Source organism: Schistocerca nitens, chromosome 6 (assembly GCF_023898315.1).
Source record: "Schistocerca nitens isolate TAMUIC-IGC-003100 chromosome 6, iqSchNite1.1, whole genome shotgun sequence".
Taxonomy (NCBI): Eukaryota; Metazoa; Arthropoda; class Insecta; order Orthoptera; family Acrididae; genus Schistocerca; species Schistocerca nitens.
The window spans coordinates 170,777,888-170,802,840 of record NC_064619.1 but is presented as its reverse complement, the minus strand read 5'-3'; the positions used below and the strand labels follow the sequence as shown (position 1 = coordinate 170,802,840).

The 24,953-nt window shown below is 41.8% G+C and overlaps 1 protein-coding gene and 1 non-coding gene across 3 annotated transcripts in view; one reads left to right on the top strand and one right to left on the bottom strand.

The window, feature by feature from the left end:
- The window catches only part of LOC126262436 (N-alpha-acetyltransferase 35, NatC auxiliary subunit), a 135,169-nt gene that overhangs the window by 48,531 nt on the left and 61,685 nt on the right, over positions 1-24,953 (top strand). For both annotated transcript variants that reach the window (XM_049959082.1, XM_049959083.1), the window contains 3 exons: positions 4,461-4,609; positions 9,375-9,598; positions 9,783-9,945. In XM_049959082.1, coding sequence (XP_049815039.1) covers positions 4,461-4,609; positions 9,375-9,598; positions 9,783-9,945 — 536 coding nt within the window. The remainder of the gene's footprint in view (positions 1-4,460; positions 4,610-9,374; positions 9,599-9,782; positions 9,946-24,953) is intronic.
- Positions 10,645-10,719, bottom strand: Trnas-cga (transfer RNA serine (anticodon CGA)). Its single transcript has one exon. It is a non-coding gene; the product is annotated as a tRNA-Ser (tRNA).

The following is a 24,953-nucleotide window of genomic DNA, read 5'->3' as shown; positions in this document are numbered from 1 at the left end:
TCTGATGTAGCTGACATCAGTAATTCCTTTTCTTTCTCCCCCCTCTACTGTCAGTTCACATGATGCATACTAAAAGTATTATTGAGACCAAACATGTTGTGCTTTATTTCAAAGCATATTCCATGGTCACTGTTAACAATATATCTCTTCTTACAATTTTGTCTGTTAGTCATGAACAATTCCCTTGCTTTCGTTTACTACTATAAACAGTCTGGAATCCTAACCGGTGAGTTCGAAATCCCTCTGAATTGCATGGGTCTCAATGACAGCTATTAGACAGCACTGCTGTTGCCAATGCAGTGCTGACTACAGAGACAAGCCTTTTGTGCCAGTCTATCAGTGCCAGTGGCTGCCCTTTAAAGCCAGCAGTGCCGCAGCTCTGCAGTCAGTTGCAATTTCTCTGCACTACTGTATTGATCTCACTGCATGTTGTTGTCTTGTTTCCGAATTAGCTGCATCTCAGGTTTCAATCTGGGCTTGGTTTCTCGACTTATTATTCTGCTATGTCATCTCCATTGTTTTGCAATTCTCTAATTGTGTTGTCCACCTCTTTACTCTCAGGCGACTTGCTGTGACGCCCTCATCTTCTGGTTCTCGAGTCATTCCAGGTCTTGTCAGATTCTGGTGGCTATGAACAGTGTTAAATGTTTGTTCCAGTGGTCACTGAAGATACTTTGAAATCAAGCAAAATGGATTTGATCTTAATAAGACTGTTATCACTGTCACAAAAGACAGTATTAACCTATATAACACCCACATTCAAACAAGCACAATTCAGACACTTGCCCATTGTATCTGGTCATTGTGGCCCGACTGCAACTGTGTCTAATGTGAGCAGCAATCTGTGGTGAGTAGGACGTGGGGAGTAAGGAGGAGGCATGCGGCAAGGAGGGGTAGGGATAAGGATAGCAGGGCATGGGTGGGCGAAAATTGATGGGCTGTTTGTGAGAGGGATCAGGACAAGGCTGCTAGGTGCAGAGTGAGGAGGCTCTGCGGGAGGGGAGGGGGGGGGGGGGGGCGGCAAGAGAGGATTTCCCCCATCACCCATTCCAGATCGTTCCACACACAAATGTAGTTGCAGTCTGCAGTCAGGCCACAGTGGCCATGTGTGTGCTAGTTGCTCTTATGTGAATGGTTTGTGTGTTTTCTAGTTCTGAAGGAGGAGGACTCTTTTTCCTTAAAGCTTAAATGTTTAGCAGTCTTTTCATTATGCCTCTCTGTAACTCAGTGCTGCCTCCTATGTGGTGGATAGCAGTCTGTCCTTTTCACATTATTGTTATTCCATCGTGGACTCTCCATTGTTTGACAACATATATAAGGCACAGAAACCAGTTGATAAGCAAAAATGCCATTTTATAAAAACATTTTTTTTTTCAAAGAAGCACAAGCCAATTGGGTTTAGATGAACTGAATTTGAAAGAAAAAAAAATAGCCAGATGATTTTCCACATTGCAGTTAAAAATTAAAAATTGTAAATATTTTGTTTGTATTATTCTGGAAATGGTTTTGCATAGCTGCACTTTAAAGATTTCTCTAATTTTAGGTATATTTGTGCTGAATAACTGCTTGTCATTATTATTTTTATTATAATGAAATAATTTTCCTGATTGTTTTTTGTTATTGTTACATGCAATTTTGTTCTAGTTTTATATGTTGATTCAGTTTAAGCAATAAATAGGTGTGAGTGAGCTGGCTGTGTGGGATGGTGGAGGCCAGATTGAAAAAAAGTGTTTTTAATCCTCCTTTCTGTCAAGAAGCTTTAGTCGGTGTTTAGGCTGGTTTGTATGTCCAAATAAATAAAGTCCGTTTCTGGTATGAAAATGGTCAGCGCGCCAGTAATTTCAGTAATTTTAGGCATGCTTCCATACCTACATTTTTAGAAATGAGAGTTTATTGTGTCAATGCAGAACTAAGTTCTTCCTTACTGAATGGTTCACAGGTGAGCAGCTCCATGACCAAAGGCATCAAATGCTTTATGCCGTATTATCAGTACTGTTGCAGTTTTCTTTGAAAACTGGCCTGATATACTTCGCAAAACTATTTTCCATTTTATTACATATGTTTCTTCAACAATGAAATGTATCACATAGATAAGAAATGGACCGAGTTTTTCCTAGGACTGCTTACAGAAGTAAACCTAACCTTTGTTGCAGTTTATTTTATGTCTGCACACTTTTGATCTAAGAGCATACTATAATTATTACTCTGTGTGTGTGTGTGTGTGTGTGTGTGTGTGTGTGTGTGTGTGTCTTTTGCAGAGAAATATTATGAGTGGTCAATATAGGCAGAGGCTGAAATGTTTGTTTAGAAAAGTCAGTTAAGCCTTATTGCATGTCAGAATTTCTCGGTGACTTGCCTATGCTGTATTACTTTTATTATTTGGTGTTCTTTTTTGTAAGATTGTTGTAAATTTAATATTCAGTTGCTGAAATTTGGTTTATACCAAATATGAAAAAATAGGGAATTTTATAATTCCCAATTTTTTCGTATTTCACTCAGTGAAGTGACCCAATATATCACACTCGTAACTTACTAGTGATAGTGGCTAGAGTTAACATCGCTTATCCACCCATCCTGGTGACATTTTTCCACGGTTTCTGTGCATTGTTGAGTGACAGGCCAATAACTTTCTCATACTTGACCAACTGGATTTGGGAGGTCATTGGCATTAATGGAATTCTGTCCACTGGAAAAATTCATGTTTCTTGTTGATCAGTGCAATTCATATGTTGGTACGTATTTCCTTTCCTGTCTCTCAAGTTTTCTCACTCACAGCAATATTTTAGGAAATACCATAAAAACAGGTGGAAAGCATATCCTTTAAAAGTTGTGAATTAATTCAGTGGGCAATTCATAAATCCTCCTATATCAGCATAAACTCAAACTACTTTTTAAGTGATTGTGTGTGTGTTCCATACAATTACAGCGGTATTAAAATCACAAAAGACAGGTCAGTACTTACACTCAAGAGGTGCAAGTTTCAGTACTGCCTATGTAACTGCATAAAAATTGATCATAGCTTTTGGAAAAAAAATGTTCCTTCTCAAGAGAGGAAAGAAGAATTGATTGTGGTAGGTGGCAAGGAATGGGGGATGTTACTCAAAACCTAGGGAAGATGTAATTGCCTATTATGGGGAGGAAGGGAATAAAGGACAGAGGAAAAGACAACAGAGAGAGTAGGAAGGAGGTTGTAATTAGTGCATTAGTGAATTTGAGACAAGAGAGGGAATGAGAATCAAACATGGAATATGAGAGGAAGTGGATCAAATAATGCAACTTAAGTGTAATTAGTAGAAAACAAGGAAAAGAAAGGGGGAAAGGTGCATGGGAATGTGAGAGGGGGAGAGAATACAAACAAGTAAATAATGAAATAAGATAAAATACTAACAAACATGAACATAGGAATGGAAGGGGGGGGGGGTGTAGGCTAATGGAGGTTGCATCCTGTAAGTGTCAGGGTGAAAGGATTTATTGGAGAGCAAGTTCTCATCTCTGGAGTTTTGAATACTGGGTCTTGGTTGAGAAGATCCAAATGGCCCATGTGCTATAGCATGCACTCAGCTTGCTTAAATCATGCTGCAGTGCAGGTGGATACTTAACCTCTCTAAGGCAGATAGTTCTTATATGTCTATTCATGGGTTCTGCCAATTTGGTGATCCCTAATGAAAGCTGTGGAGTGAACAGTATCAACAGTTAAATATTGTGTGTAGTTTCACTTGTCTTCTTCAGTGTTATACAATTTGTTAGTGATGGGGCTTGAGTATGTGGCAGTTGATGGTTTCATGGGGCACATTTTACAGCAAGCATGTTTGCAGGGGGTTGGAACCTTGGGGAAGAATGATTTTCTGAGAATATCAAGCGATATGAGGTGGTGGTTTAGAATGGCAAGGGAAGTGCCCTTTGGTTGGTACGGGGAAAGATACATTTGTGTACTTGATTTGAGAGGTTTATTTGTGTACTTGATTTGAGAGGTTTATATGGCAGACAGAGTAATGTATTGAAGTATTCAAGGTCTAGAGAATACAGTGTAATGTCAGGTCTTCTTTTCAAACATTTAGAAGTAGGAAGAATTGATTCTGCTGTCATATTGCCCCCACTTCTCCCTAATGTACATTTTTTTCTCCTTGGCTTCTATTTATCATTCTTTAATTACAGTATTGATTCTGCTTTCAGCTCTCTCTCTAATATGTGTAACCAATTCCTCTTTCCTGCCTGTAGAAGAAACTTATTCTGAAAGCTAGAAATGCTGTGATTTATAGTTATGTCTTTCTACTAGCACAATTGTCACTGAGAGTAGTGCTCGCTGAATATAGACTCTGGCCAATCTTGTCATCTGCATTTTAAATTGAATTTTCCTTTTCATACTGTTACAACTGTGTAATATTTATATTCAATGTTTTTGGGAAGATACTATTTTTTATTTTCTGTGATAGGATACTGATATTATTTCTTTTAAACAGGCCTAGAGTTGGGTGAACTTCTGCACGATGAACTGTTTGGTTTATTTGAAGCAATGTCGGCAATTGAAATGATGGATCCCAAAATGGATGCTGGCATGTTATGCAATAGAGGAAACAAAACAGCACTAAATTTTGACCAGGCTGTAAAGGTAGAAACATTATTTATTTATGTTTATCTGTTATTAATTTTCCTCGTGTAGTAAGATATAACAGTATCTTAAATAGCCACACTGTACACCGCATACAGCTAACAATTTTTTATATGTTTTGTTTGTTGAAACACTGTCATACCACTGAAGTTAAAACAGTGCTACTGACAGTAGCTTGCATGGTTATGTTGTTAAAGTAACTATATATATTCTCTTGTTGTAACATGGTATATTGTTAATACATGATGGCTGTTGACAGTCAACACTAAGGAAAGACATTACAATTAACTGAAGTAAAAGGATTGTTCTGGTTTGTTTTTTTAAAAACCATGAGTGTTGGATGTGTATTACACATAAGCATTTATTGCTGGATAGGGGGCAGAAAATGGGTACTATGATTGCAGAGGGGGTGATATTTTGGAAATTTCATAGTAGTCAGTGATGCTTTGGAACAACATACAATGTGGAAGAACTCTTATGATGCTAGAATCACAGTCTTAGTCATGTAGATATGTTTTCTGCAAGTACAAAATAATTTTAAACCTAGAATAAATAAAAAATTAACAATGGTTGAAGTTTAATGTCCTATAAAACAATTTCTTTAGAGACTAAACTTTAGCTTAGTTGTGCAAAAAAGGATGGAGCTGACTGTGAGCTGTTATGGCAATGTTGCATTCATTTGAGGGATTTAGGGGAAATCATAGGTTGGATAAAAGGAACTTTGAGACTGTTGCAGCCATGTGTGATTTCTACAACTTAAGTCTTGCTCCACTGCACTGTGTTATGAATATTTTTGGGCTTCAGTTTAAAATTAAAGGAACTGAACAAGTAGTTCATGGTGTCAGGAGTGCCCCAGGGAAGTATGATAGGACTGCTGTTGTACTCAATATACATAAATGATATGACAGAAAGGGTGGTCAGCAATCTGATGCTGTGGTGTATGGTAAGATGTCAAAGTTAAGTGACTAGGAGGATGCAAAATGACAGACAAATTTTCTAGTTGGTGTGATTAATGTCAGCTAGGGAAAAAAAAGTAAGTTAGTTAATGTGGATAAGTAGGAAAAACAAACCCATAATGTTCAGATATAGCATTAGTTGTGCTGTCTTCCATTCTGGTCCTTGCTCCTTTTGGTGACTTTTGTACAGATCCATCAGTTCTCCTGCAACACTTTGTGACCCATTTTGCAACAGCATCGGCTTCGGCCACCTATCCAGCTGCCTACTACCTCTTGAAACAGTGTGCTGAAGCTTCCCACTTATGTTTTACCCCTTGTCAAGTGGAATCCTACAATAAAATTTTTACTGAATGGGAGCTTCTTCTGGCCCTCTCTTCTTACCATGATTCAGCCCCTGGTCCTGATTCCATTCATAATCAGTTGCTTCAACACCTCAATACTTCACAATGTCAATATATTTTCTAGGTGTCGAATCGTATTTGGCTCCAAGACATTTTTCCCCTCACAGTGAAGAGAGAGTATTGTGTTTCCAGTCCTAAAGCCCAGGAAAGATCCATTGTCCCTTGATAGTTGCCGGTCATTCAGCTTGTCCAGTCTCTCCTGCAAGTTACTTGAATGGATGGTGGCTCATCGGCTCAGTTGGGTCATTGAATCTTGAGCCATTTTGTCTCCATACCAGTGTGGCTTTTGGGGAGGACAGTCTTATCGATCATCTGATTCAGTTGGAAATTGCAGTTCTCTTCAATCTTTCGTGAGGCCTATGAGACACCTTAGTGTCGTCATATCCTCTTTACGGTCCATGAGTGGAGTCTTCAGGCATGCCTCCCTATTTTTATTTGCCATTGTCTGTCCCACAGGTCATTTAGAGTTCAGGTTGGCACCGTTCTCTGCTCTCCACAGGCCCAAGAGAATGGCATGTCACAGTCCTTCTTTTTCTCATCAATATTAATGGACTTGTAACATTTATTGGACTGTTTGCCACCCCTGGTCTGCGTGTGGATGATTTTTGTATCTGGACTAGTTGCCACGTGGTGGTCCCTGCAGAATGACAGCTCCATGGTGCCATCCAGCATGCTTCTGTGTGGACACTCTAGCAACGTTTTCATTTCTCTCCCCTTAAGTTGAGGGTAGCACAGTTCTGTCACAGTGGTCCATCCTGATCAAGTGCTCTACCTCAACACCCAACACCTGACCATGGTCCCCCAGTTCCATGTCTTGGGTCTTCTTTTTGACAACAAGCTTTCTTGGTTGCCCTATATCCATCGTCTGAAGGTTGAATGTTTTCGTAAACTCAATGTCTTTCACTTCCTTGCCCACACCTCTTGAGTTGTGGGTCATTCAACCCCTCTCTGCCTGTACTGGGCATTAGTTCTGTCTTGTCTGGACTATGGTTGTCAAGTTTATGGATCAACTGCCCCTTCCATGCTGCTCCTCTTGGACCTGTTTCATTATCGTGGGATCCATTTAGCTATCAGTGCCTTTTGCACTAGACCTGTCGATAGTTTTCTGGTTGATGTTAGATCCATCCCCTTTTGGTTCGGTAGTCCCAGTTCCTGGTTTCCTATGCCATCACTTGTTGCTCTTCCCCTGCTCATCTCTCCTATTCTATTCTTTTTGTGGCCTCAAGCCATCGCCCGCCTATTGCCCACCCTCAGGTCGGTTTACCAGTTGTGCTCTGCCTCGCTTCTCTCCTCTGTGATTTCCGTCTCCTCTCTTTGTCCTCTTCCCCACATTCTCTCCCGAACACCCCCTTTGGGTGGATCTCTACTGGGGTCCAAAGGCCACCATCGCTCCAAAGATGTTGGGTTGTTTATTCCGAACATTCTTATGGTATTTTCAGGATGCCATTGTTTCGTACACCAATGGCTCTAAATCTGCTGGTCACATGGGACATACCTTCATATATTCTGTTGGCACAGAACATGATATCTTACCTGCCATTTAGGGGGTGTTTCCTGCAGAATTGATTGCCATCAATCAGGCCCTCTGCTATATTCAATGATTCTTCCTCACCCGAGTTTTATTATATATGGACTCAATGAGTGGCCTTCAGGCCATCACTCGATGTTTCCCTTGTCACCCATTGGTCTCTGCCATCCCTGACCTTCTTGCCGATCTTGGTGGTGCTGTTGCTGTTTGTTGATTTCCTTTTGGCTCCTGACTGTAGGTATCCCAGGTAATTAACTTGCTGATCTGATTGTCTGGCTGGGGAGGGGAGGGGGGTGGGGGGGGGGGGGTGGATGGATGGATGGATGGATGGATGGATGGATGGATGGATGGCGGCCACCTATGCTCCATTCCTCATGACATGTCCAGAGGCGGATTTGTGGCTTTACGTCAAATCCCTTTCTGCTCAGTTGTGGACTGACTGTAGGGCGACTACCCCCTTGTCTAATAAACTGCGTACAGTCAAGGAAACTCGCATCATGTGGTACTCTTCCCTCTGTCTCTCCTTGCAGGAATCTACCATCTTCTGCTGTCTTCTTATTGGCCATAATAGTTTGACACATGGTTTTTTTTTTCTCCACAATAAGTCGCCCTCCCACCTTCTTTGTCCAGGGTGTTAGTGCATGACCCTTGCATGGTTATGTCTGTCCTTGGTTTATTTCATGAAAGTGGTTTGTCCTCCCAGGTTTAAGTCCTTGCATTTCCCTTGGGAAGTGGAGTTTCTCAGTTAGCATTGGCCTTGCCTCCGTAGTAGCTGGTTTCTCCCTCCCTTTTTCCCATACATTTTCCCCTTTTCTTGTGTCTTTTTCCCAGGTGTTGTCCCCATTGTGTTGTGATCATGGTATAGCTTGGGGATCGGAAAGAGTCAGGAGCGGTGCTGGTGCTCAAACATGCATAGCATGTATGGGGCGCCCCTGCTCTTGCCGTAGCCCCCTCCCCATTCTTTCCTCTTCCTTGTGCCCCGACATTGCTTTTACCTCTGTGTTTGTCCGTTTTTCCGTGCTCTTGGGTGGACTGCTTTTTTTTATTATTATTATTTATTTTTCCTCCCCCCCTTGGTTTCTGCCACCTTAGATCATGTGATTAATGGACTCTCTGTTTGGTGTTCTGCACTGTGAATCCTTCAGTGTTCACACAAGTGACCTGTATCCCATGCATGCTATTGGCTAAAACCAAAGGCATGAATTCACTAGCAATTTCAGCATAGGGCTCAATGTGTCTATTTTCAGCAGCTTTAACTGGACAGAATAACCTTGATTCTTAAAGAGAGGTAACTTGTGTCACGTAGGCACAGTGAAAGTAGCTCTGGGAGAAAACTTGTAAGGATTTCCCAGGGCCTTTGAAACAAATTTTTGAAACTAATTCCCTAAAATATTCCTTGGCTGACTGCCACCGTGTACAGGTCATCTCTTCTGTGAGTTTATTGAAATGAAAAACTTTGGACATCATGGGTGATGAGACTTAGTATTATCAGTACAAACCTACCACAAAAGGAAAACAGTGCAGAATGGGTCCACGACAGTTCGTCAGGACTGAAAAAAGTGTGAATGTAATGTGTGAGTTGAATGTCACCCCAAAGATTGATTTTCCTGACAGTTTCACGTGGTTGCATGAACATTCTGTGTGTTGTAGTTATGTTGGGGGTAGACTGTGTAGCATGAAAAGCATTAAAACGACCATCTTAACTTTTCTTTATATTTTATTAAATCAGTCTCAAAACTTTTTGGTCTGATAGTTAAGATAAATGTTGGAAATTGACAATTATTTTGATCCCTTGTTAAGCTGTGCACTTACTGCCAAATTAGCAAATGTTTGCTGTAAGCTACTTTTTTAGTTTCATAAGTGTATAATTTTATTTACAGGGCGGAGTCTTAAAAGTTCAAGATCTAAGCATAGCAGAACAGATTGGAATAATTGATTCTACCTTCGCTTGTTTGGTTTCTTGGCTTGAGGGGCATTCTCTAGCTCAAACTGTATTCACAAATTTGTACTTGCATAAGCCACATCAAATTGAAGATCGTCCAATTAAAGCTTTCAGCATATGTGTGTTTAAAATAGTTGATGTCATAAAAGATTTTGTTAACAGGTATGTAATAATTTTCAGTATTGAACTACGTGGCATGGTACATGTTTTGGAAACAAAAGGCAAAGTTGTAAAAAATGTGAAGTACACATTCATATATTAAGTATCCTTTCTAAAATGCAGATCTATTACTTTATCTCTGCCTTTTTATCACTGTTTCCACAGTATATTGGGAAACTCTTTCTAGGGCTCAGGTTTTTGAAGAAGAAGATTTCCAGCCAATGGTATATGGATACCGTCTCATACCAGATGTTACAGAACAGAGAGCTGTAGGCATGCTGAAGGAGGTTGAGGAAGACATACAGAGACGGATACGTGGTAAAGTTCCTGATATAAGTTCTTCATCTGAGGTAAGTGGAATGGGTATTGCATTATATAGAAGTAATACATAATTATATAAGAACAGGAATTTTATAATAAATTCTCACAAAGGCTCCTCAGTACTTATGTCTGTGGTGTTCCCATTGATTGTGAATGTTTAATTTGTTCATGAACCATTTTTTCAGGATATGAATGCACTCCCCATTTACTTCTTCATGACCACCAGTCTTGAAAAGCTCAGACTTGGTTTTCCATACTCTGTAGCAGTCCCTGGAAATCAAGAGTACAACACAATATCCAATTTAAAAAATGAATATAACACTTCTCATATTAAACTTCCTGGCAGATTAAAACTGTGTGCTGGGCCGAGACTCGAACTCGGGACCTTTGCCTTTCGCGGGCAAGTGGTAGAGCACTTGCCCGCGAAAGGCAAAGGTCCGGAGTTCGAGTCTCAGTCTGGCACACAGTTTTAATATGCCAGGAAGTTTCATATCAGTGCACACTCCGCTGCAGAGTGAAAATCTCATTCTGGAAACTTCTCATATTAATTTGACATATATTTGTGGCCTCAAATACAATGACTTCTTATTAATGCCTCTTTATAGGGAACACCACAATAATCTCAGTGTGCAATTTCAAACTGACAGTTGAGATAAAACTACAGAATTATTGTAAGAGTAGTAAAAGCAAACTAACTCAATATTAAACTTCCTGGCAGATTAAAACTGTGTGTCCGACCGAGACTCGAACTCGGGACCTTTGCCTTTCGCGGGCAAATGCTCTACCAACTGAGCTACCGAAGCACGACTCAGGCCCGGTACCCACAGCTTTACTTCTGCCTGAGTCGTGCTTCGGTAGCTCAGTTGGTAGAGCATTTGCCCGCGAAAGGCAAAGGTCCCGAGTTCGAGTCTCGGTCGGGCACACAGTTTTAATCTGCCAGGAAGTTTCATATCAGCGCACACTCCGCTGCAGAGTGAAAATCTCATTCTGGTAACTCAATATTGATTGTAATTCTTTAATTACATTGACTTGTAGTTCTATGCTATGGCAACTCATGTAATCTCACTTGAAACTCTCTAAGTATGGCACAAAACCAGATAAACTTGTCTCTAACCAATTCTTATGGTACTTTAGTTCATTTATATTCACATAGTTTTAATTTACACATACATGTGGACTTCAGATAAATCAGGATACACAAAAAACATTATTTCTTCCCAGTAGTAATCAAGTAAATATGAATTTAACATTATTTAGTTTGTCTAGAAGCTACTTGTGTGTTGATACATCTCAGTCAGTACTGAGGAATCAGGTTTAAATATATGTAGAAGAGAAGGGTTTTCGCAATGGAAACTATTGATTATGGAAAGAGGGAGGGAGGGATAGACTTGGTACTCCTGGTGGAGAAGAGAGAAGGAAAAAAAAATAAGTCTAGGAAAGTTGTATGTGAGGGGCAGTCAAATGAAAACCAAATAACTGCCACAATGGGACCATGGAATGGTTCCATTCAGAAGTAATCACCACACCCATTAAGACATTTATCCCACTGGGAGACAAAACCATTGGTTCCTGTTTTGTAGAACATGGTCAGCCACTGATTGATCCACAACCGCATCCACTCTTTCACTTCCTTGTCTCACCAAAACTGACACCCACCCCTCTTTTTTCAGCTTGCCAAAGGTGTGAAAATCGTATGGTGAGGGATCAGAGCTGCATAGAGAAACTTTTAGTGTTTCCCAAGCTGAAGCATAGCCTTCATCTTATTGACAGTGTGGGGACGATCCTTATCATGCAACAGGATGGTTCTGTCTGACAATATTGCTGGATGTTTTGACTTATGGCACATGACAGTTTCTGCAAAGTGTCTTCTTAGCATTGCACATTGGTTTTGATTCCATGCTCAAGGAATTCAATGAGCAGAGGGCCCCTGCAGTTGGAGGAAATCAGTGTGGCCTTAAATGGTCCAACCATTTCAAGCCTGAGGGCAAAGGGCAAAGACAACAGTGGAGACATCCCATATCTTCCTTACCAAATACTTGCTCTCACACTGCATATCAGATAGAAGCTGCACTTCAGCAGTTTGGTTGGGAAATTCTGGCAACATCCTCTGTACAGCCTGGGTTGTTCACTGTATGATTTTCACATCTTCAGTGACCTGAAGAAAGAGATGCGTGGCCATTGGTTTTGCTCGGACGAGGAAGTGCAAGAGTGGGTGTGGTTGTGGATCTTTGCAGTGGCCAACTAATTTCTGTGAAACAGGAATTGATTGTCTTTCATCCTAGTGGCATAAATGTCTTAATGCATGTGCTGGTTTCTTTTGAGTCGAACCATTCCATGGTTCCATTGTGTTGGGTTTTCAGTTTTAGACAGATACCCTTCCCACCTCCACTCCAAGAATCCCGCCCTGGGAGGAACTTCACTGGTGGGCCATAAGACAAAGATCTGTGCCAGTCCTACAGAATGGACACCACTGGCTTCATCTACACAGGCCCCGTCTAGTGGTAGCGTCTTTGATTAGTAATCAAAATGTCCTCAGTCCTTGATTCAAAACTGTCCGCTGCTTAAATTTTGATTACTAATCAGCATTTGCAGCCAAAGACTTCCGGCATAAGAAGTCAACCTCATACTTCCAACAGCATTGTCAAAGAGGGCGGAGGAGTGGACAGAGGTTCAGGGCACTCTCTTGTCCTTGGGGTGGGAAACTGCCCCTGAAGGTGGAAGAATCAGCAATGATCAATGGTATGAGAATGCAGAAGGCAATGAAAACCACTGCGTTAAAGACACATAATGTGTATCCACAGAACATATGGCCTGTAATTGAAAAAGTGTCATGATGATCTCTCCGTTGGCAAAAGATTCTAGAATAGTCCCCTATTCGGATCTCCAGGAGGGGACTGGCAAGGGGGAGGTGACCGTGAGAAAAAGATTCAATAATCAATGAAAGGATAATATTGTATGAGTCGGGACATGGAATGTCATAAGCTTGAATGTGGTAGGGAAGCTAGAAAATCTGGAAAGGGAAATGCAAAGGCTGAGTCTAGATACAGAAAGGGTCAGTGAAGTGAAATGGAAAAAAGACAAGGATTTCTGGTCAGATGAGTATAGAGTAATATCAACAGCAGCAGAAAATGGTATAATGGGAGTAGGATTCGTTATGAATAGGAAGGTAGTACAAAAAGTGTGTTACAGTGAACAGTTCAGTGACAGGGTTATTCTTATCAGAATGAACAGCAAACTAACACCAACAATGATAGTTCAGGTATACATGCCGACATCCCAAGCTGAAGATAAAGAGCCCGAGAAAATATACAAGAGTATCCAAAGGATTATACAGTACATAAAGGGAGATGAAAGTCTAATAGTCATGGGGGACTGGAATGCAGTTGTAGGGGAAGGAGTAGAAGGAAAGGTTACAGGAGAATACGGGCTTGGGACAAGGAATGAGACAGGCGAAAGACTGAGTTCTGTAATAAATTTCAGTAGTAATAGTGAATACTATGTTCAAGAATCACATGGGGAGGCGGTATACTTGGAAAAGTCCGAGTGACACGGGAAGATTTCAGGTAGGTTACATAATGGTCAGACAGAGATTTCGAAATCAGATACTGGATTGTAAGGTGTACCCAGGAGCAGATGTAGACTCAGATCGTTAGTAAGGAAGAATCAGTGTGCAAAGAAATGGGATACAGAAGTATTAAGGGATGACGAGACAGGCTTGAAGTTCTATAAGAGGGATGTACATCTCTAAAAGGGGCAGTCACAGAAGTTGGAAAGAGAAACATACGTACAAAGAAGGTAACTGCGAAGAAACCATGGGTAACAGAAGAAATACTTCAGTTGATCGATGAAAGAAGTACAAAAATGTTCACGGAAATTCAGGAATACAGAAATACATGTCGCTGAGGAATGAAATAAATAGTAAGTGTAGGGAAGCTAACATGAAATGGCTGCATGAAAAATGTGAAGAAATAAAAAATAGAAATGATTGTCAGAAGGCCTGACTCACCATATAGGAAAGTCAAAACAACTTTCGGTAACATTAAAAGCAAGGATGTTAGCATATAGAATGCAACAGGAATTCCCTGTTACATGCAGAGAAGAGGACAGGTGGGTGGGAAGAGTACACTGAAGTCCTTTATTGGGGGTATGATATGTCTGATGTGATAGAAGAAGAAACAGGAGTCGATTTGGAAGAGATACGGCATCCAATGTTAGAATCAGAATTTAAGAGAGCTTTGGAGGACTTAAGATCAAATAAGGCAGGAGTAGATAACATTCCATCAGAATTTCTAAAATCATTGGGGGGAGTAGCAACAAAACGACTCTTCACGTTGGTGTGGAGAATGTATGAGTCTGGTGACACACCCTCTGACTTTCAGAAAAATATCATCCACACACTTCCAAAGACTGCAAGAGCTGACAAGTGTGAGAATTATCGCACAATCAGCTTAACAGCTCATGCATCCAAGTTGCTAACAAGGCTTGAAGAATGGAAAAGAAAATTAATGTACTAAATGACAATCAGTTTGGCTTTAGAAAAGGTAATGGCACCCGAGAGGCAATTTTGACTTTGCAGTTGATAATGGAAGAAAGACTAAAGAAATTTCAGGACATGCTCATAGGATTTGTCAACCTGGAAGAAGCGTTCGACAATGTAAAATGGTGCAAGACGTTCGAAATTCTGAGAAAAATAGAGGTAAGCTGGAGAGAGAGAGAGAGAGAGAGAGAGAGAGAGAGAGAGAGAGAGAGAGAGAGAGAGAGAGAGAGAGATGGATAATATACTGTATGTACAAGAACCAAGAGGGAATAATAAGGGTGGACAACCAAGAACTAAGTGCCCAGATTAAAAAGGTTGTAAAACAGGGATGTTGTCTTTCCCCCCTACTGTTCAATCTGTACATCGAAGATGCAGTGATGGAAATAAAAGAAAGGTTCAGGAGTGGAATTAAAATTCAAGGTGAAAGGATGTCAATGATAAAAATTGCTGATGACATTGCTTTCCTGAATGAAAGTGAAGAAGAATTACATGATCGGCTGAATAGAATGATCAATCTAATGAGTACAGAATATGGATTGAGAGTAAATTGAAGAAAGATGAAAGTAATGAGAAGTAGCAGAAATGAGGACACAGAGAAACCTAATATCAGCATTGATGGTCACGAAGTAGATGAAGTTACGGAATTCTACTAACTAGACAGCAAAATAACGAATGACGGACGGAGCAAGGAGGACATCAAACTAGACTAGCAGTTGCAAAAAGGAAATTGCTGGCCAAGAGAAGTCTACTAGTATCGAACACAGGTCTTAATTTGAGGGAGAAATTTCTGAGAATGTAAATTTGGAGCACAGCATTGTTTGGTGGTGAAACATGGACTGTGGGAAAACTGGAACAGAAGAGAATTGAAGCATTTGAGATGTGGTGCTACTAACGAATGTTGAAAATTAGGTGGACCGATAAGGTAAGGAATGAGGAGGTTCTGTGCAGATCGGAGAGGAAAGGAATATGTTGAAAACACTGACAAGGAGAAGGGACAAGATGATAGGACATCTGTTAGACATGAGGGAATGACTTCCTTGGTGCTAGAGGGAGCTGTAGAGGGCAAAAGCTGTAGAGGAAGACAGAGGTTGGAATACATCCAGCAAATAATTGAGGATGTAGGTTGCTAGTGCTACCTTGAGATGAAGAGGTTGGCACAGGAGAGGAATTCATGGCGGGCCACATCAAACCCATAAGAAGAGTGATGACCTCAAAAAAAGAATGGAAAGCATGTGGATAGATTATCAGTGAAGGTGACAGATTCCGCATGATGACAGTCCTACAGTACATTTATGTATCTTTCTCAAATTTCAGTAAGGGTAAAATATGAGGTAGACTGTTTATACTGAGGTAAGTTAACCTCCCGTATGAAAAATGTATAAACCAAACTATATCATTAGGTAGGTTGCAGATAATACAATCCTGCCCTCCTTCCCCCCCCCCCCCCCCCCCTGCCGCCTGTTTCTCTCTCTTTCTCCCCCCTCCTTTTTATATACTTTTCATGGAATGGAGATTGGTAGTCAGGGGCATGTACTGTTAGCCAATCAACAGATTGTAATAATACTTAGAAAATGTATTTTTGTGCAAACATACACTTTTTAAATGGAACAATGCCTCTTGACATTCACAACCTAAAATTAGGGTAATCAGAATGTCAGTGGTATTTTTTGCAGAATTCTAATGCAAGCCATTTATGAGATATTGTATTTTGAAAAGTTTCCACACTACATTTGTTCATGCCATTCAGCCTGCATAGTTATTAGGTATGATGTTATGTTTTCTTACAGTATGCCTGTGTGCCAATCAGCCAGTGTGTGACAGTCCAAGCGGTGGGTCATGAGTGTGTAGCAGTTCTGCCTGCTTTTATCTCTTATTCGTTTGTTGTCCTCAATGTCGATGTACTGCGTTGCTACACTGGCTGAAAAATAGGTTGTGGATTCCGACACTGGCTGCTGTAAATAATGTAGCCGAGAGGTGCACAGTTGCATTTCACAGTACTTTAATTTCACTGTTCACAACTGCTCAATAATACACAGTTATACGGCCAGTGCACTATTGTTAAACTTTTGGTAAGTGTCGTTAATAGTTTGCAGGTGAAACTCCACGTACTGCTACAGTAGTGTACTATTGAACATCTACAAGCAGTAAAACCTAACCACAAGTTCACAGTTCTTGAAGAATAATCATTTACGTATGGAGCAGACACTGTCATTGTTTTTACACACGGCCTAATTGTTTAACACTTATTCCACAGTTAAGGTGAAGCATTGTGGTGTTCTAACCAACTCAGATTTCTCATCTGAAACTTGGCCGTTGACCGACTGACTCATGACCGGAAATTGGGCCCTTATATATCTGAAACTGTACGTTGTTCGAAGTGAAATTTACAGAAATTAAAATTAAAACTTACTTCATTAAATTAACTGAAAACTTACTTCATTAAATTAACTGAATACATAGAAAGATTGGTTCTTGTTAAGTTTCTTCCACTGCAAGAGTTAGGCTGAATTATTTGTTTAAATCATGAAAGTAACATACATATATATTTATGTAAACAATACTTTTGACAAAACTGTTAATTAGTTTGGAATTAATTAAGGACTGGCTGTGCTAACGTTTTCGAATAGAGCCAAATAAATACTTAAAGAATGCTTGCATTTCGTCTTCCAAATGTTTACAATTATTACAGAATTTATATTTGTTTATACATCAAAAGTAGAATTTAAATTACGAAACAGTTACTGATTTCACCCTGTACTGAAAGATACTAACTAAGAATAGTCAAAATAAATTAGAAAATCAGTTACATATATTAAACAAGGCACAAAATTAGATCTGGTGTTATTTACTTTAAAACTGAGGGCCCACCCTTCTCTTGTATGAAAATGCAGATTATATTCGCTTACGCTAATGGTAAATAGTTAAAAGTAACAAACTGAATTTAAGGAGGCAGATGGCGAAACGAGAGGAATTAAAATTATCCCAGCTTGCTTCGTCACAAGTGGACGATGAGATTTACCAATCCAGAAAAAGCTGAGGTACTCGTGGTGTATGTAGAGTGTGGAAATAAAGTAGTTCATTCTTGTTCAGTGTATGCGGCAAGATATCCCAATAGCCATCAATCATCTTGGCAATTATTTATCAGCGTGGCATTGTAACACCTAGACACTGTAACAGAAGGAAACAAGTGACAACGGAAGAGGAGGAAATTCATGTTCATGCTGCTGTTTGCAGTTGATCAACACATTAGCACCCATGGAAATGCTTGAGGAAGTGGCATGAATCAGACTAGTGTCGTACGCATTCTCCATCGACATTTGTTCCATCCCCATCACATCTCTCTCCATCAAAAAATGCATGGAAATATTGTGATAATTGTGATAACTTCTGTACATGAGCATTACTACATGGCACTCAAGATGTATCATGTACCTTGTTTAGTGACTAAAGCCACATTTATCAGTCATAGCCAGGTAAACCACTGTAGCACGTCAGTGGCCATGGGAAGGAAATGGGTGGGGTTTGACAGTGAACCATCAGTTCATAGGTTCGTTTTTCATAAACTGAACAGTGAATGCAACAAGTATTGCAGACACCTAATGGACCATCGTCCATGGATGCCAGAAGCTGTTCCTCTGCAGACTAGAAGGAACTCGTGATACCAACATACTTGTCCAGCCCATAGTGTATGAAGTACTATAGAATTTCTTTACAAATTGTTTCCAAAGTGTTGGATTGGATGCAGAGGACCTGTACCTCAGCTGGCCCATTCCCCAGATTTGACACCTGTAGACTTTTTTTCTGTGTTGAAAACTGAAAGACTCTGTCTACAAGGACATACGATCTACATCCAATGATAATGATGTATTACCGCACCCTACTCAGACATCTCTGCTGAAATGCTAGTAAGGGTGCAGCAGTTGTTCCATGCCAGACTGAAAACTTGTATTGATGCTGCCGTTGGTCATTTTGAACACAACCTTGTTATCAGTTGTCTTATTACTCGTAAGAATCCACACAACTTGTGTATGCACTTGTGTTCTTCATTAGTGTGCGCTACTACAGGTATTGTACGAGTGTTGGTGTGGAAACTTTTCAAAATGAGATATCTCATAAATGAGTTGCACTAGAATCCTGCAACAAACACCACTAACATTCTAATTTACCCTACTTTTAGTTTGTAAATGTCAGTAGGTATTTTCCCATTTAGAAAAGTGTATGTGTGCAGAAAAAAATACGCTTTCTATGTATTATTACAATCTGTTGATTGGCTAACAATATGAGCCCCTGACTATCAATACATTCTGTGAAAACCGCACATCAGTAGTTCTCTCTATTTCCGCAGTATTTGTGGTGCGAGTTTTAGGTGATTAACCCTGTATATACACACTGACGTCACAGGTCTTGGGTACCTCCTAATATTATGTCAGACCTCTTTTTGCCTGGCTTACTGCAGCAACTCGGTGTGGCATGGGCTCGGCAAGTCGTTGGAAGTCCCCAGGAGAAATATTGGGCCATGCTGCATCTATAGCTGTCCATAATTGTGAAATTGTTGCTGGTGCAGCATTTTGTGCATGAGCTTACCTCTTGATTATGTCCCATAAATGTTTGATGGGATTCATCTTGGACAATTAGGAGGGACAAAACATTCTCTCAAATTGTCCTGAATGTTCTTCAAACTGTAGCCAACAGTTGGGACCCTGTGACATATCACATTGTCTCCATAAAAATTCCACCATTGTTTGGGAACATGAAATCGATGAATGGTTGCAAATGGTTTCCAAGTAGTCGAACATAACCATTTCCAGGCAACAATCAGTTCACATGAACCAGAGGACCCAGTCAGTTCCATGTAAACCCAGCTCACACCATTAAGAAGCCACCACCACCTTGCACGGTGCCTTATAGACTTGGGACCATGGTTTCGTGGGCTCTGCTCCACACTCAATCCCTATCATCAGCTCTTACCAAAAGAAATTGGGACTCTTCTGACCATGCCATTGTTTTCATCATCTAGGGTCAAATTGATGTGGTGACAAATGCAGGAGAGATGCTGCAGACAATGTCATGCTGTTATTAAAGGCCCTCACATCAGTCATCTGCTGCCATTGCCCATTAATGCCAAATTTCACCACACTCTCGTAATGGATACTTTCATCATACATCCCACATTGATTTCAGCTGTTATTTCATGCAGTGTTGCTTGTCTGTTAGTACTGACAACACAAATGTCACTGTTCTTGATTGTTAAGTGAAGGCCTTTAGTCACTGCATTGTCTGTGGTGAAAGGCAATGCTTGAAATTTGGTTTTCGTGGCACATTATTGACACTGTGGATCTTGAAATATTGAATTTGTTAACACTTTCTAAATGTCCTTTGCTTCTAGCTCCAACTACCATTCCTCACTCACAGTCCATTAATTCCCATTGCGTGGCCATAATCATGACGGGGAACCTTTTGCACACGACTCACCTGAGTACAAAAGACAACTCTTTCAATGCACTGTCCTTTTATATCTTGTGTACATGATACCACCATCTTTGTATGTGTGTGTCACTATCCCATTTATTTACGTACATAGTAAACCCCCCGCTTTACACTTTACAGTGACCTGACCCAAAAAAGTATAACTGCAAGAAAGTGTAAAATATAGGAAAACGTTGGAAACACAGCAAGCAAAAATGAATAAATTACTCTTGCTGTCATTCTATTTACATACTCAGAGTATGAGATTAAAACAATTTAAATTAAGTGCATATTTTTAAAAAAAAATCTGAAATAGTTTATTGTTTTGGTTTCTTTCTATCTGCAATTAACTCTACACAGTGAAGAGAAAATGCTTAACTTCTGCTGCCATACCAGTGAACAGCATGCGAACATTATTTATTTGCTGTTTTCATTTAGTGTGTTATCAATTGCTGCATGTGAATTGGCATGAATATAGCACATAATATTGTAAAATAATTTCAAATGTGTTAGTATAACTAAGCATTATGGCCTTTTGAGAGGAAAAAATCTACATAAAATGTGTACGTAAAAAAGAAAATATTTTTTTAAAAAAAGAAAAAGTCGACATACTCTTTTTGGCCATCTGGTGCACAGATACATGTTCATTTGGAATCCAGAAGGCACATCTCCTGGTTTGTTATGCTATCCTAAAAATTTTGTAATTTATAAGTCTGAACTACATTGCTGTACAACAGTACACCATGTAGCACTACATTGCACCACATTACACTACTGTACTAGGTATCGGAACCAAGCTAGATTTCCCATTTGCCCAGATACTTAGCCCTGGAGCACTGAGGTTCAACTCGGGATTCAAAGGGACTCAGCTGCTTTGTGATCCGAGGTACAGAGATTGGGTGATGGCTGTCAGGGTCTCAGCAAATCCTTTCTGGTCCTCCATGAGGCTCATCTCCTCAGTGCTTCAGGAATGTTGCTACAGTGGATGTTCAGCCATTATGTGTTTTATTGTCAAGATGTATGGCCTCTTCTTGTCTAATGGCACATTCCTAGACAATGGGTCCGGCATACTGATTGCCCCACATACAAAAGTGTCCGCGGTGTGTCGTCGTATTTTCAGTAAGTAGTAGGGATATGGACCATATCTCAACAGGTTACTTATAACTCTTTTGGTCGGAAGAAAGTATGACACTCTTTATCTTTCTTTTATGTTAGGAAGGAACGGGTGGGTTCTCCTCCCTGCTTCGGCACTGTCCCATATTTCTTGCCATTCTCTTGCCCTTTTCCATCCAAAATTGTGCACATCTCTTTCTTATTGCTAGGTCTAGAGATAGCAAGCGTAGTATCATCAGCATCACCTCAGTTGGTATTGTTCTGTATGCGGCTGTCAGGTGTAGGAGTACACTTCTGTGCACTCAGTGTATAACCTGTACTGTCCTTACCTTGCTGGCCCTATGAGCCCAAAATGCGCGACCTGAAGCCCACAGTAGCATTTAAGAGTGCATTGTGGTATGTTCTTATTGTACTTACTGGCAGCTGAAAACTTCTCTAGTCAGTGGTTGCTATTTGGTTCAGGATTTTAATGTCTCTCCAGCCGATGATTTCTATACGTGCATGAAAGTTTTGCTTTTCATCAATGTGTATCCCCCCTGCGGGTCCGGGGTATGAATAGGCCTGAGGTATGCCTGCCTGTCGTAAGAGGCGACTAAAAGGAGTCCCTCTCCCTCAAGAGGGTAGTTTGCGCCTGCGTCTGGAGACGGACGGTTCAACGACTTACATTTGTGGTCATTTTGGTTTTTCGCTTATTTTGGTTTCTTCCTTCCTTTGTTTCCTTTCTTTGTCCTTCTCCCTCTCTCACTGTCTTCCTTACTTTTTACATTGCCTTCTTCTCCTTGCCTTCTGCTCCACTCTATGGTCTCCACCTCATCGTTTGAGACAGTCTGTCCTTTCTCTCCCCCTCTCCCTTTTTTTTCCTATTCTTCTTTCCTCCCTGTGCATGCGTGAAGGCCGACCCACGTGTTCGCACGCGTAGCCGGTGACGGGGTAAAGCGTAATTCCCCACCCTGGGTAGACAAGTAGGGCCCGTGCGTACCCCCTCGTAAAGGCCAGGCCCGGGGAGGGGTGATTGCCCGAGCTGACACCTTCCGACCATGCCGATTGGTCCCTCCGTCCGTTTCGTGGGAGGTATGACCTGAGGTGTAAACATTCACCTAAGGCGGGAGCACCCTCTGAGAGGGTCCCCACACGGAAGGAGCACGCCATCGGAGACACTGGAAATCATGGGGGATTCATCCGCAATGGATTTCCCTTCTTCTCTCTCAACTTCTGCCCAAAAACGGAAACTTGAACAGCCACCAGTGACAAAAGTACTACCACCTGCCCCACAGTTCCTCATAGTTTCTAGATCTGAGGACGGAAAGGATTTTTCGTCTGTCAACCCTTCCATTATTCAGAAGGGCATAGATGCCATAGCCGGACCTGTCAAGTCTTGTACCAGGATGCGTAACGGTACCTTGTTGTTGGAAACTGAGAGTGCCTTTCAGGCACAGAAACTCCTTTGGGCCACACTCCTGTACATGTTCCCTGTCTGGGTGGAGGCTCATCGCACTTTGAATTTGTTGTGGTATCTACTAGATCACTCGGCGGATTGACTGACGAGGAGATTCAGTCTTTCCTTGCTGAGCAGGGCATGACGGCTGTCCGTAGGGTCATGAGAAAGGTCGACAATGACCTTGTACCGACCCGGACACTTTTCTTGACCTTTGATAGTGTTCAGCTGTTGTCGCGCATCAAAGCGGGCTATGAGGTTATTTCTGTTCGCCCCTATGTCCCGACACCTACGCGCTGCTACCAGTGTCAGCATTTTAACCACACCCCCCAGTCTTATTCTAATGCGGCTAAATGTGTTACTTGTGACAGGGATGCCCATGAGGGTGACTGTCCACCTCCGTCTCCTCGTTGCGTGAACTGTCAGGGTGACCATGCAGTGTCCTCTCGCGACTGTCCCATCTACAAGGATGAACGCTGTATACAGGAAATTTGGGTCAAAGAGAAAGTGTCCACCTCGGCTGCTCACAAGCTTTTTGCTAGTAGGAAGCCCACGCTGCTCCCAGTGGGGAAATACAGTACTGTCCTCGCCTCTCCTCGGCCTACCAGGGAGGTATCAACGCAGACAGGTGATCTGACCTTTATCGCTACGGTTGTCCGTTCGGCCAGTGCTAAGATCGCCCGGTCAAAGTCTCCTCTTCCTCCCGTCACCCCTAAGACGCAAGTACCTTCATCAGCTTCTGCCAAGACTAAGACCTAGAAGTCAGATGCACGGGCCTTCAAGAAGGAACCATCCCGTGAAGACTTCTTACGTACCCCGAACTCCCAGCCATCAGCCAGTACTTCGACTAAACGACCTTCCAGGTAGGCTCATAGGAAGAAAAGTTCTCTTTCTCCACCACGGCGCATTTCTTCTCCTGCACCACCCAGCGGTTGCCGCCCCAGGCCATCATCCGTTTCGCCTGGCTGCACCGCTGGTAGCCGAACCTCTGGCCATTCACCGGAGGAGGAAGCTTCCCCTCCCGACCATCTTAACATGGTGGCCGACGAACCTATTGAAAAAATGGACAATGACACACTACCTATTGATGGCAGCAGCAGTGCTCGCTCGAAGCCAGGCTCTCAGCAGCCTTTAAGGTGACTCCTTCTTGCTTCTCCTTTTTCTTCTCACGATGGCACTTCTTCATTGGTATATTCGCGGCATTCGCTCCAACCGAGACGACTTAAAGTTGCTGCTACGCTTGCACTGTCCGCTCGTAGTAGCTCTCCAGGAAACGAAGCTACGCCCATGTGATCGTACTGACTTGGCACACTATACCTCTGTGCGTTTTGACCTACCCCCTGTGGCAGGTATTCTGGCTCATGGAGGGTTTATGTTGCTGGTCCGGGATGATATCTACTACGATCCCATCACATTGCACACCGATCTGCAGTTAGTTGCCGAATTACTCTCCCCGCTTTTACATTTTCATTTGTACTGTTTACACTCCATCATTGTCTGCCATTACTAGGGCAGACATGATGCAAATTATTGTTCAGCTACATGCACCATTTTTGTTGACTGGAGACTTCGATGCCCACCATCCCCTTTGGGGCTCTCCAGCATCCTGCCCGAGAGGTTCCCTGTTAGCAGACCTTTTCAACCACCTCCATCTTGTCTACCTCAATACTGGTGCCCCTACTTTTCTTTCGGACACAACTCACACCTATTCCCATTTAGACCCCTCTATATGTACTACCCAACTTGCACGTCAGTTTGAGTGGTACGCTCTTTCTGATACATATTCGAGTGACCCCTTCCCTTGTGTTATCCATCTCCTGCATCATACCCCATCTCCATGCTCAACTAGTTGGAACATCTCCAAAGCAGACTGGGGGCTCTTCTCTTTCAGGGCAACATTTCAGGATCAAAACTTCGCAAGCTGCAATAGTCAGGTCGCACACCTCTTGGAAGTCACTCTCACTGCTGTTGAATATTCCATCCCTCATACTACTTCTTCTCCACGTCACGTACCGGTCCCCTGGTGGACCGCAGCATGTAGAGACGCTATACATGCTCATCAACGTGCTTAACGCACCTTTAAACGCCACCCTACGATGGCGAATTGTATTAGTTATAAACGATTACCTGCGCAGTGTCGTCATGTTATTAAAGAAAGCAAGAAAGCCAGCTGGGCTGCTTTCACAAGCTCCTTCAACAGTTTTACTCCTTCTTCTGTTGTCTGGGGTAGCCTGCGCCGGCTATCTGGCACTAAGCTCCACTCACCAGTTTCTGGCTTGATGGTCGCGAATGATGTCCTTGTGGCCCCTGAGGATGTCTCCAATGCCTTCGGCCGATTTTTTTCAGAGGTTTCGAGCTTCGCTCATTACCACCCTGCCTTCCTCTCATGTAAACAGACAGAGGCAGCAAGGCCACTTAACCTCCACTCCTCGAATCATGAAAGTTACAATGCCTCATTCACCATGCGGGAACTAGAAAGTGCACTT